Source organism: Balearica regulorum, chromosome 2, assembly GCF_011004875.1.
Source record: "Balearica regulorum gibbericeps isolate bBalReg1 chromosome 2, bBalReg1.pri, whole genome shotgun sequence".
Taxonomy (NCBI): domain Eukaryota; kingdom Metazoa; phylum Chordata; class Aves; order Gruiformes; family Gruidae; genus Balearica; species Balearica regulorum.
Window position 1 is genome coordinate 145,023,358 of NC_046185.1, and position 12,643 is coordinate 145,036,000.

General features: G+C 42.8%; 1 protein-coding gene across 1 annotated transcript in view; it reads right to left on the reverse strand.

Moving 5' to 3' along the window:
• The window catches only part of ITGA8 (integrin subunit alpha 8), a 107,039-nt gene extending 99,590 nt beyond the window's left edge, over window positions 1-7,449 (reverse strand). Inside the window, exons 1-2 of the mRNA XM_075746269.1 lie at window positions 7,064-7,449; window positions 6,625-6,749 (exon numbers count right to left, since the gene is read on the reverse strand). Of these exons, the coding sequence (XP_075602384.1) occupies window positions 6,625-6,749; window positions 7,064-7,266 (328 nt within the window). The 5' untranslated portion in view covers window positions 7,267-7,449. The remainder of the gene's footprint in view (window positions 1-6,624; window positions 6,750-7,063) is intronic.
• Window positions 7,450-12,643: the final 5,194 nt, after the last annotated feature.

Consider the following 12,643-nt stretch of genomic DNA (forward strand, 5'->3'; position numbering starts at 1 on the left):
TAGGAGCTGTTCCAGATGGTCAACAGTCTGGATAACTCGCAAATTTGGCTTGAAACTCAGCCCTGGAGTCGCTCTTAATTGTACTGCCTAAGACTGTATTGCAGACTAGACCCAGACAACCAGGAGTATGCAGAAAGATGTATAAATATAAATTCAGGTGCAAGGACATCCTTAAACTGCATTTCAGCAACCCAAAAGCATCTCATTTTCTACCGCAGGAGCCAAGACTCCTATACGTTGGTACTGCCCCACAATCCAGCTTCAGAAGCAGCTCTGGGAGATGGTGAAAGATAATTCTCAAAATCAGTACTCCTTCACCCAGTCTTTTAGACTTGAGGTACCTAGGGGCTACCAAAGGGAAAAAGGCCCCTTAAATTGCCACAGTAGTAGCTGGACAAGTAGAAAAATTTGAATTCAGACAGTAAAAAGCAAACCTATGTAAGAACAATAGTGCAGAGATTAATTTTTAGGAATTAAAGCCTAAACCTGGAGCAAGTGTTAATGCAAATCCATCATTTGCACTCATTAGAAAAAAATTTGGTGCTTTCTATGTGGATTGATCTCACCTCAGTCACTGAATCAGCACATTATAAACTGTTTAACAGGCATGACTCAAACATTACTCTTATAAATATTTCTTTGTTGTAATCAGGTTCTGCATATGAAATAGATGTATTTGCAAACACTGATATAGTGGCTCATTGTGATCCATTCAGCTCTTGAAAACTAGAAGTAAAAAATGCAGCATCTATCATAATTTGAAAATACTCAAATGAGCAAAAGCAAATCCAAATATTTTAATCAAACCTAACACAAGAAAACAATGCTTCTAATCAAAGCAACAAATCTGGCTATGTAATACACCTGCAACTCTTTCAGGTAAGTTCTTGCCCGTCAGGAACTTTGAAAAGTATTATTTTTACTTGCTTCGTGTGTGTTTATCTGTATGTACTGGTACTGGATAAATGCAGATGGCGATTAACCAGGCATCTGCAGCAGGCTCAGTTACACTCTGCCCTCTAATCTGAACCTCCTTAGACTACATCCAGGAAGGCAAATCCCTTTCAAATATCTGTTTTGATATACGTGTGTGTGTGTATATATATATCTATACATAAATAAAGATATATACACATAAATAAAGATAATATAAAATTTAATATATATTTCATATATTTATACATAATTATATATACACAGTGTAGAGGTGAATAATCACCTGTCCGTTTTTATATAATGGGAACACAAACATATAAAAAACCCAAACATTTATATTTATATAAATATATACAGGTCAAGGAAAGTGAATATCCCCACGACATGGAGACATCACCTGGAATGCTATGTACAGTTTTGAGACACCAGTACAAGACTTGCAGGTGTTTGGCAAAGAAGGATCTATTTGTATTTCATCCAGTGTTCAATAGGTAGAGAGAAAAGAGAGCCAAAGTCCCATTTGAGGTAAGCAGCACGATGAAGAGGTAACAGACACAAGTTAGGACAAGGGAATTTCTGATTAGATATAAAGAAAAAAATGCTTCACCGTGAGGGTGATTAAGCACTGGAACAGATTCCCCAGAGAGGCTATGTCATTTCTGCCCTTGGGTAGTTTCAGAACTTGGCTACACAAGGCTCTGAGCAACCTAATTTAATTTTGAAATCAGCCCTGCTGCATCATTAGGGTCCTGGCTTATAGAAACCAAGAGAGAGAGGGAAGGGTTCGTACTGTCATACATGGTCCCATATTCTAGAAGTGAGGGAAGAGTGGGGATCTTGTCAACCCTATCACCATGGCAGGGTGATATCTTTTTGGTATCACTACCATAAAGATTCCAATGATACCAGCCATTACTAAGCAATGATAAGTCAATAACATTCACAAGGTCATAGATATTACACCCTCAAGAGAGAGACACAATACAAATGCAATGCTAAAGACTATGATCTAAGGAACCAAGCCAAGCAATTGCTTTCAACATTAATCCTAGGGGAAAAAAGGACTCCATAATGTTTAGAGACAGTAAGGATATGCAAATCCCTTGCATGATGAGAAGAGTTGCTTCTATTTTTAGATTTATCTGATTCTGCAAACATCTATTTAATTTCTGGTTTTTATTGTGCCTTAGATGCTATTTATATGAGTTATTTTAATTTAATAGATCATATCTAGAGAGCTTTATTTGGACTTTCATTCCATGAATCCAGAAAAAAAGAATCATCAAACCCAATAGGATTTTTTCCCAAAGTACAATCTGATCAAAAACAAATTAAGACCTCAGGGCTTGAACTAACATAGCTAAGGGTATTTTTTCCCTTCTTTAGATAAGGCTGAGACTTATAAAAGAAACTCCTGAGGGTCTATTATAAATCAGAATGCTACAAGTGAACCATGAGGCTCCAGATAAGGTCTTAATAGCATAGTGGACTGAAATGCATCAACATTTAAAAGTACAATAAAATACCTCCTCGGCACCTTCTCTTGAGATACAAATTCTGTTTTATAACAGGATTCTAAGTTTTCCCTAGAATCTTACCATGTTTACAGCTAATGTTTTTTTCATGTAACTAAACCTCTTGAGTCCCACAACACATCCTTTCCTTATACAGTACCTGGGTTCTGTTACAATCAGCTCAACTGCTGTGGCCAGATTAGCTCATGTTTTTTATCAACTGCACGCTTGGCCAGAACTGATCCACATCCCCCCCCCCGTTCCTCTTCAGAGGCTGCTCAAGTTTTCTCCAGCTATTTTAGAAAAATATAACCTATTTTACTAAAAGTGATAAAGTTAACTTAAAGCAAAGACAACACCCCAGTGAGTTCTGGAAACTTACGGGAAGTGGTATCTAAAATTATACCTTTAGGAGCTAATTTAAAACATAAGAACTTGTTGCAGTCTGTTAAGTATTACAATTAAAAGTGATCATTATAATGAGTTTCTGAAATCCAAACTATTACTTTTTTACCACATTTCAAACGCAATAGTGCACTTCAGGGGGCATTTAAGTTTGCTTCTGGTTGCAAGATGCTTTCAGTGGTTCAAAAGTTCCCGAGTTAATCAAGCAGGGAGAGTTTTCTTCATATTGCTCTCCTGCTACCTCTCCTGGCAGCTGAATGGAAGAGCACCCAGATTAAACACAAGGACCTGGTAATTCTACCTCAATGCTAAAGCAGAAATAAGTCATTGTAAACCCCATTTCATAATGGAGAAACTGAAAAGGAGAAGTTAGCTTTGTGTAGGTAAGAGAGGAAAGACAGATCACAGCTCTTTAATATAATGCCAACGCTTGTTCCCCTGTCCTCTCATTGATTTTCAAAGAGTATCACAGCCTTACACTGCAATGCAACAAGACAGCTTTACAGAGCAGGGAAACAAGGGAGAAGAGTCTCTGCCCTTCAGTCCATATCTCCTGGAGTAAAAGGATACTAGAAGTCCTTCCATTATACTTTATCTCAGTTCCCTACTGCAAAGGAGCAGGTTAAAGCACCAGTTGTGCTCTCAGGGGCAGTGCTTTCAGCTTCTTTCCAGAGTCTTGGCCCCCTCCTCCAGATTTAAAGAACAGCAAACACGGGACTGCAGAGTCAGTGCTATATCAACAGCAGGAAACACAGAGAGTTCCTGCTAAAGCCCCTTCTTGGCTGGATGCCATATCATTGGCCAACCCATATGCGAATGTCTGGTTACATGACTTGCTTATGGATGGGTTGGCTCAAATCCTACATACAGCATGTCAGAATTCCATCCTCCTTCCACCCTCTGTCCCTTGTCAGGAATGGTATTTAATCAATAGGACTACTTATTGATGTTAGTTTGCAAGTAAATCACCTCATTACTTTGGAAATCTCTGGATTAGCTACTATGAAGAACAGAGATAGGTGACCTGAGAAATTAGTGACAATCTGTGAGAACTGCCTGTAGAACAATTTCAGTTAGGAGGTATGACTTCTAGGAATGGGCTGGAGATACTCCTGCACCTCTATTGACTCTAATTAAGCTATCTTCTCAGCAGAGTAGTTTAGCCCACACATGTTTCCACGTTAACACAAGTTATGCAGCTGCTCATAGCACTCAGACCAGCTTGGGCATCCTAACATCCACTCAGTGCCACAAAGATGATTTCAGTAGTACTCTTGCTTTTGAGTACTAAAGAACCCAGTCTGTGTTTGACAGCTAGAACACAGAACTAATGACACATTAATAAAGCATTAATCTTTAAAATTAAAGCTGCTAGAGATGAATTTCCAGTCTTCTAACAATTACTGAGTGTTTTTGTCTTGGGAGAAAGGATAATCTTGTGGTTAAAGAACTGGAGGAAGAAGAGAAAAAACCCGCTCTTTGACAACCCAGACCGACTTTTTTCTGTTTATTAGAACAAATATAAAAATGAAAATATAAATAGAAATATAAATGGGAATAGCAGCATTTCTGAGTGATGTTGTAGGGAGAAGACATAGTGAGTACAAGGTGCCTGTACAAGAGCCATAAACTGAAAATACCCTCCACGTTTCTTACGGACTATCTAAGTCTCACTAGGCATACAATGCACGGAGACTTCAAAAGACACTTTGTGTAACAGACTATTTGAAATAGTATCATCTAGGATAGAGTGCATATGGATTACTTTGTTTGGGGGAATAGTGGAAAAGATGGAAAACTCACTCCTGTCAGTAGCGTATTTTGGAGAGAAAAAAAACGACATGAGACACGCATCCATACTTCAGCAAAAAGAGTCATCTAAGGCGAACTGGAGATGGCCTTTATTTTGCAGGCAATAAAGAATGGGTGTTGGTACAAGCTACGCAAAACTTCCTGGGGTCCCTGTCTATGAGAGCAGCTGGCCATTGCTGAATTGTGTGAAGTGACACCTTTACTGCTCTTGGTATCGGAATTAGACAGCTAATGATAACACTGCTAAACCTGCCTATACTGCAGTCCCTCCTCCAAGTACAGGGCATTTATATCTGCTCTATGGGCTCTCCTTGGCTTAACTTCAGCTGTCTACAAGTCAGGCATCTACCCAGAGGACACAAACAACTGTCTCAGGTAGACTGAATGAAGTACGCTGTGGAGATTCCAAGCTGAATAGTTGTGTGATACAGTCCAAAGCCTTGTTGATTTACTTACTCATCAGCCTGTGTTTGTGCCTTTATTTGAAACATAGTATCTGCAAAAGGACATCTCCGCCAAGAGTATGGAGTTGTCCTGAGTCACTTTAGTCAACTTTTCCGGAGTTTCCCACAGGAAAGCCAGATGTCCTTCTAGGTTTCATCACTAGGTTTTCATTCATTTTTCAAAATGCCCCTTTAAAATGCAATGGAATTTTCATTTGGTCTGTAAGTTGTCTATTCAGACCTGAAATTAATTTCTACAGATAATATATTCCACTTCTGTTACATGAACTATCTAATCATAAGATGGAAATACAGGAGTATTTCCTAAACTGGTTTATTTTAAAGATGTACACTTGGGCATATTACAATAAAAATATTGTATGCATACTGTCTATGTCTGTACATTCAGATTTACAAATAACCATATGCTGTACGTAGTATGACATGCCCAAGTAGCCACATACACATGCAGGAGCTAACTCTTACTCTGTTTTGAAGAATGCCCAGCATGATGGGAGAGTCATCCTGAGCAGAGTTCCTAGACACTAACATAGTAATAGGATGTGCGGGTGGCTGGAGCTGGAAGGGGTAAAGAACTGCACTGCTTGCTTGCTACATTTAAGTAAGTTCTTCTAATTTAATTTGTGCTCTCAGAAAAAAAACGAATTGCATTGTGTTCGCATTTAAATAAACCACAAATGGTAAGATTAAATATAACCTAAAGAATCATAACTTTTGCTTAATGGTTAAACTGTCAAAGTCTGCCTAAATAAAGGAATCAGTTTTAATGTCCCTGCAAACACTAGGTTTAAATTATTTTCAAGACCTATAAAGAGACAACGAAAACATAAACAGCCTGAATTGTTTAAAACATGTGTTCCCTCTAATTAAATAAGAAACATCTGTCTTGGGATTTTGGAAGTGGATATAATCTATCCACATTGTGCCTAAATCAGTTTGCATCCAGCTTCCAATATTCTGAAATAAAATTCTTGCTTTCTGAAAAGAATTAAATAAGCATGTCACATGAGGTACTTCATCCATCTGAACAGACAGAAAACCCCTTGCTGAAAGTAACAGCAAAGACTAGCAAGCCTGTGATTTCCAGGATTCAGAGAAGTGTGTGAGACATGGGGTTTGGGGTTTTGCCTTCTGAGCACTCAAAAGAAAAAAAAAAGAAGTATTTTCAAAATGAGGAAATGAGGAATCTGCCACAAACACCTTTCATTAAAGCATTTAAAAAAAAAAAGCGCAGTAATAACTGCTGAAGATGAACTACGCACAGATCCTGGAAGTCATACTGCTGTTACTTCCCTGGGGACCATTAAACCCTTCCCTGCCAGCGCACATGCATACAGAACCCCAGGAGTGGGATTTCTCCAGCGAACTCCAGATACTCAGATCAAAGTGACACAACTAAAGCGAGCACGGAGGAAACTTGTGCCGAAGGGGCACCTGAGCACAGCAGAGGCACACACACTACGCTGCGCTACGAGATTCAGCGCTTTACTTACTGGTATTATCAAAGGGTATCTGCCTGCACTGGCTGGCGGGCCAGGCGCAGTAGTACACCGCTCCTCCTTCCACTATGTCTGGCTGCGTGGTGTTGGCCTTGGGAGCTCCCACCAGGACACTGACTCTGCAAAACACACCGGGAAGTCACCGGGGAGGTAAGGGCAATCGGGACCGACGGGCGGCGGCCCCGGCAACCCGCGCCAGGGGCTGTCACCTCGGCGAGCGGCCCGAGGGCGGCGGGCGAGACGCCGCCGTTTGCCCATCGCCTTCCCCAAAGCCTCCTCTAAGCCCGTCGGCGCCCCCCAGCCCCGGCCAGGCAGCGGGGGCGGCCCAGTGGCGCTCGCTCAGGCACAGCCCGGACCCGGCCGCCCCCCCCGGGGCCGCGGGCGCCGCGCTGAGGGGAGCGACCCGCCCAGCCCGCCCGGCGGCGGCACTCACGTGCTGGAGTCGGGGATGTAGAAGTCCACCGAGTACCCGAAGTAGCTGCCCGGGGGGCCGCTGTACACCGTCAGCTTCTCCTCATCCAGGTTGAAGGCCACCAGCGCCGGCGCCCAGAGCAGCGCTGAGAGGAGGAGCAGCGGGCACGGCCGCTGCCGGCGGCGGGCGCGGCTAGCCCCGCGCCCGCGGCTGAGGCGCAGCATCCTCGCCGCTTCCGCGGCTGGCTCCTGCTGGCAGAGCGGAGCTGAGCTCAGCTGTGCGGCGGCCGTGCGGTGCCGCGGCGGTCTGGCCACCGCCGAGCGCTGCCGGCGGGGCGGGGGGCTGGCGAGGGAGGCTCGGCCCCACTCACCCCGCCGCCGCCGTCGCGGGGCGAGCCGCGCTCGGGCGCCCCCTGGCGGCCCGCGCCCGGCGCCCGCGGCAGGCGGCGCCCCCGGCACGCAGCGCAGCGCGGCGCGGCTGGCGGCCCCCCCCGGGGAAGCGCGGAGCCGCGGTGAAGACCCAGGCGGGAGCGCGGTGGCTCGGCGAGGAAGATCCTCTTCTACGAGGCCGCATGTGAGCCCGAGGGACCGCCCCCGCCCCCGCGCCACTGGCCTGTGCGTGGGCCCCGCTGCCGCTGGGCAGGGCGAGGCGCTGGTGATCGGTCTGGGGCCGCCTCACCCGAGACTCCCTCCCTGAGGGAGAAGCCTCGCTGAGGGCGAAGCGGTCCCGCTGTCGCTGGCGGAGGTGTCGGCGCCTCGTCCCAGCTCCGCACGACGACGCCGGCGTTGTCTGGGAGAGAGGACGGTGCTCCGAGCGCTGTGGCAGCGGTGTGGCCGTCGGGGCCCCGGAGCAGCCCTCTTTCCCCACCACAGGGAGTGATGCCGGGGCCCGGGCAAGGTTTTTCCATCCTGGCTGAACACGGTGCTCGAGTGGTTTGCTGCACTAACCAGGCTGTATCTGGGGAAGCCAATTTGTCTTACCAAGAATTTCCACTGGTGAAGCTGGGAGGAATGGATGCTAAGCAGGACACCTCCTTAACTCTGCCCAGCAGTTACCTGATGGCTGTGTTTGGACAGTCGTGTTCACAACAGAAGATGGCCAAGTTGAGGCCGGTGGTTTCCACTTGAATTTCTCTTGACTTCCAGCATTTTCATTTAAACTGAAGAGTCTGATACTTGAATATCCCTTTTAGGAAACTAAAGTGCATGGGGAAAAAAAAAAAAAAAAAAAAAAAAAAAGAGCTTCATCAGATTGTTACATGCCTGCCAGCATGGCTATTTAAAAAAAAACAAACCTCAGCAACCAAAAAACCCTTCTAACCACAGGAAAGATGTAAACCCAGCCACACTGTTCAGAACACATTAGGAAATGCATTTCTCTGTAAGTTTCTCTGTTAGTGATTGCCTGGCTGTGTATGCTGAAGGGAGCACCTTACACTCACGCAGAGGAAAGCATTGCTATAGGCCTTTGCCACAGCTCCATGCAGGAGCAGGTGTCATGCCTTTGTTCTCACACACATAACTGATACTACTTCATTGCATGTGTGCTTTTAGAAAGCTCCTCTTTGTAAGAGTAATTAAAAATGATGAGGCTGTATAACTCCTGTCTTGAATTGTTCTGCCCCTGCAAGCCCCACAATAGTGTTCTAGCTTTTTTTGTTAAGACTATATAAAAACTGATTCTACCTGAAACGCTGCCTTCCCCTACAAAGCTAAATGGGACATCACACCCACATCTTGAGGGGACAGTATTCTTATTTGTGTTTTTTCTGGCTATTCAAAGGTAGGAAGAAAAGGAAATACATTTTATTTTCTATTTAGTCAACTCTGTTGTTAGGAAGAAAAAAAGGATTGTTTTTCAACATTTATAATACAGATGTGTCCAAAACAATATCAGAGAAAGATCAGTAGAGAACCCATTTATAACCATGCTACAGTAGAGCATATCTATGAAAGCAGCTGAGAGCAGTTTGTTTTCTTCTGAGGTTCTGGTTTCTTTACTTTTGTGTTTGTTTTATTTTAAGTAAGTAAGTGCTTTATGGCAAGATTATTCAGATAAGACTGACATTCATGTTCCCAAAAATAGAACAGTGTGTTTATTTCCAGCATTAACTGTGTGACCCTTAGCTGTACCCACAGGCTTGTAATATTCCTTAATTCTGCTCACCTTACATTTGTACCAACTTTACTCGTGGTACTAGAGAGAAACATTACCATTGACATTATTTTGTTATTTTACATCAAACAAGTATCTCTTAGAGATCTAAGCACCAGTAATAAATTCAGAAATACCTCAATGACTTGTAGGGTTAATGCCTACTCTTAAAAGTCATATGGTTTTAAGGCAACTGAAGGCATTTCAAAGTTGTGTTGCCTTACGCTAAATAATAATAATAATAATAATACCTTGCTCTTATTTAGCACAACAGTCATTTCCAGTGCTGAGCATCACAAATGAAGTTGCTGAGACTTGGAGAACTGCTCAGATGGCACACCAGATCTGTGGCACTCAGGAGCAAGAAGGCTGCACATTCTGGTGTTGTATCCATCTTGTACAGATCTATCCAAAACAGAGTGAAAATTCAGTAATTAGCACAGTTGGAGATTGGTGCGTGTTCGCACAAATGAAAAGCAGAAGGGACACAGCAAGAACATAGGCAGTTCTCAAGTGCTCCCCTTGTACCTCTCTTTTAGTTTGAAATATATGCCACCTAACCTGCTTGGTTTGAACTAAATTTAAAAAGGAAAAAAGTGCTTCAAATGGCTATCAATGCCGAAACCTGTGTGGAGAGCAGGGCAGAATGAAAAGAAGGAAATGTCTTTCAAGATCCTCTTATGCCCAAGGTGTGAACATACAGCAGTCCCCCTCCCCTTACCCTTTTCCTTTTTTTTTTTTTTTTATGTGAAGAAGAGAGACATTAGTGTGTAGGATATTCCAAAATGATTCAAAGAGAGTCTTTTCATTTTTTGAAGGATTTGCAGTGTTTCCCTAAATAACCTGGACCTGTTCTGATCACTGGAAGCTTACTTCAGATCTTAGTTTCCTCAGACTTTAGAAATGCTTGGACTGGATGTTGTGATCTGCACTGCTCAAGAGGTAAGCAGCTGCCCAAGTTGTCCGAAGACTGAAGTTTCGTCTTCAGCATACCCATTAACTGCTTTGAATATTGAACTAAAAAGTCTTAATAGGCTTTAGAACCTGACCTGGAGCCAGGACAGAGAGCTTTTATAAGAACATTTAGCCAAGAGTCCAAAAGTCGTTATCTACCCTACAGAATTACTGGAAGGTCAGATGTGGGAATAATGTATACAGAAAAATACAAGATTCATGGTGTGGATTTCTACAGCTTTTATTATGTGCAGTTGGTGAGGTTAATATGTCATTAGGGTCTTCCCAATCTTAAAAATAGAACAGTCAACACTTCTATGGAAAGTTTTGCCAAAGCAAAACTTCAATATTAGTATTTCGTAGAAGGCTCTATTATGAAAGCTTTAATCTTATTTATGCCATTATTTCATAATGTACCTGCTAGCAGAGGAAGGGTAAGTATTTCAAAGAATCATATGGGATTTTAACATCAATCTTGTCAAAATCAATGACAATTTTATGTTAAATCTTTTCAAAACATGGCAGTACAGAAGCTTAAGTGTCCAATCCTCATAGTTGTTTCATAGTTCCTTTTCTCTTAGGTGTTTCCTAGGTTTGTTCTGTAGGTAGGAAGCCTTCTCCTGAACTGTAACTGAGCCATTGCATGGACAGTATTTTGTATTGATTATCCTGTCTGAAAGCAAAAGGATAAAATGAGAAGATGACCATGCTCTACTAAGAGCATGAATTGGTGGGATCTGAGTTCAGCATGACATGCCAACAAAGGATGTTTAGCATTCAGTTTTAAACCTTACCTCCGTGAACACTGTCCAAGTTAAAAATCTTAGCAGAAGTAATTCATACATGAAAAGCATTAGAGGTGATTTGAGAGTGAGCAGATTAAATCTTCTAGCAATCTAAGCATCTAGCCTGTGAAAAAATATAAACTGTTTGTTTTCAAGAGATCTCATGGACATACTATTTTTTTTTCATTATTTGTAAGTATTAACTAGTTTAATCACATGAAATCAATGTAAACCAGTGTCTAATGAGCCAATCTACCCCATTTGTGAAAGCACAGACTGGCTGCTTAGTGTGCAAGACTCCAAAGGATGGAGCACCAGGGACGTGCAGGGGAGGCTGCGAGTGCAACCAGTGTTCGCACTGCACCTCCCTGGCTGTTGTGGTCGGCAGACTTGCAGCACAATACTCGACAAACCCACAGTGGAGTCTGAAGGTGCTCTCCAGAGCACACAGCCTGATGCTGTATGCTCAGCAGCTTTGCTTGCAGTCACGAGTATCCAGAGTGACTGTCCACAGGCTGGCTGTAGACAGTCACCCAGTTGGACAGCAAATGCACCACAGTATGCTTTGTGCTAATGGAGGTTCTTGTTCCTGCTCATGAACTGTGGTGCAGATGTAGCTATTTCACTGCCCTAATGGATTTTATTCCCACATCACTTGCCTGTACCATCCAGGCCCATCTTGGGCTCCTTTGCCCTAAACTCATCTTCACAAGGAAGAGAGGAGAGCATAAAAAAGCATACAGATGGATCAGATAAGCAGAAATTATAAGTGTCTGAAAGATAAAGCCAAGAACTTCAACAAAAGTATTCAAAAAACAAAGTGCCCTGCAAGTACTTTAGGGATTCACTGTTTTAGAGGGGTCTGCATGGATTATAACAAGGATATTTACATTTGGATTATACTGGCTTTAACAAAGCAAAACTGTATTTGTTAGCCTTAAGCCTTCAAATGTAACTCACCTGGGCTAATATGAGGCACTGGAAGTAGTCTTTCCATTATTTATTTTGATAATTTATTCAGACTATCTAACTGTAAACTTCAGTATACATCAAAGTGGAAATAATTTCTCTTTTACCATTTAACCAGCAGTTGATCCCAGGACCTCTTTTCTCCTTGTTGTTATGAAAGTGACTCTAGAGCAAAGAGACACCAACACATCATAGCTGAACAATTTTCTGTCTCAAAGGGCTTCAAGACATGGGAGGGAGAACCCAGTTTTCTGACCACCTACCCAATGGTCTGCTAACTGTCCCATGTTGCCAGCTGGGACACTAGTTGTCTCCCAGAAGATACTGACCTTTCCTTCGCAGTTAAAATTGAACCACTGTGCAATACGTAAAAAGTCATTCACCTAGAGTATTAATCAAAATGTCGTTTAATTGCATGCTTAGTTCATGCGCCTTCTTACAGTTTGCATTACAATTTGCTGGGTGCTAAAGCATGTTTTTAATCCATAGAGTGCTCTGGTATTACTTGCTGCGCATGCACACACAAAAAAACCATGAGGCCTATATATTTAGCACTTAGAGGAGAACAACCTGTGAAAATTATTTAAGTTTCTGCTCATTTTTCTGTGGAAGCAAATCAGAAGTACCAGACATTAGTGCCCCACATATTGTAAGTCTGCCTTCTAAATAACCACACTCTTTTAGGGGACAAAAGATGAATTTCCATAAAGTCAGACTCTCTCCCATTGTGTTCATCAGG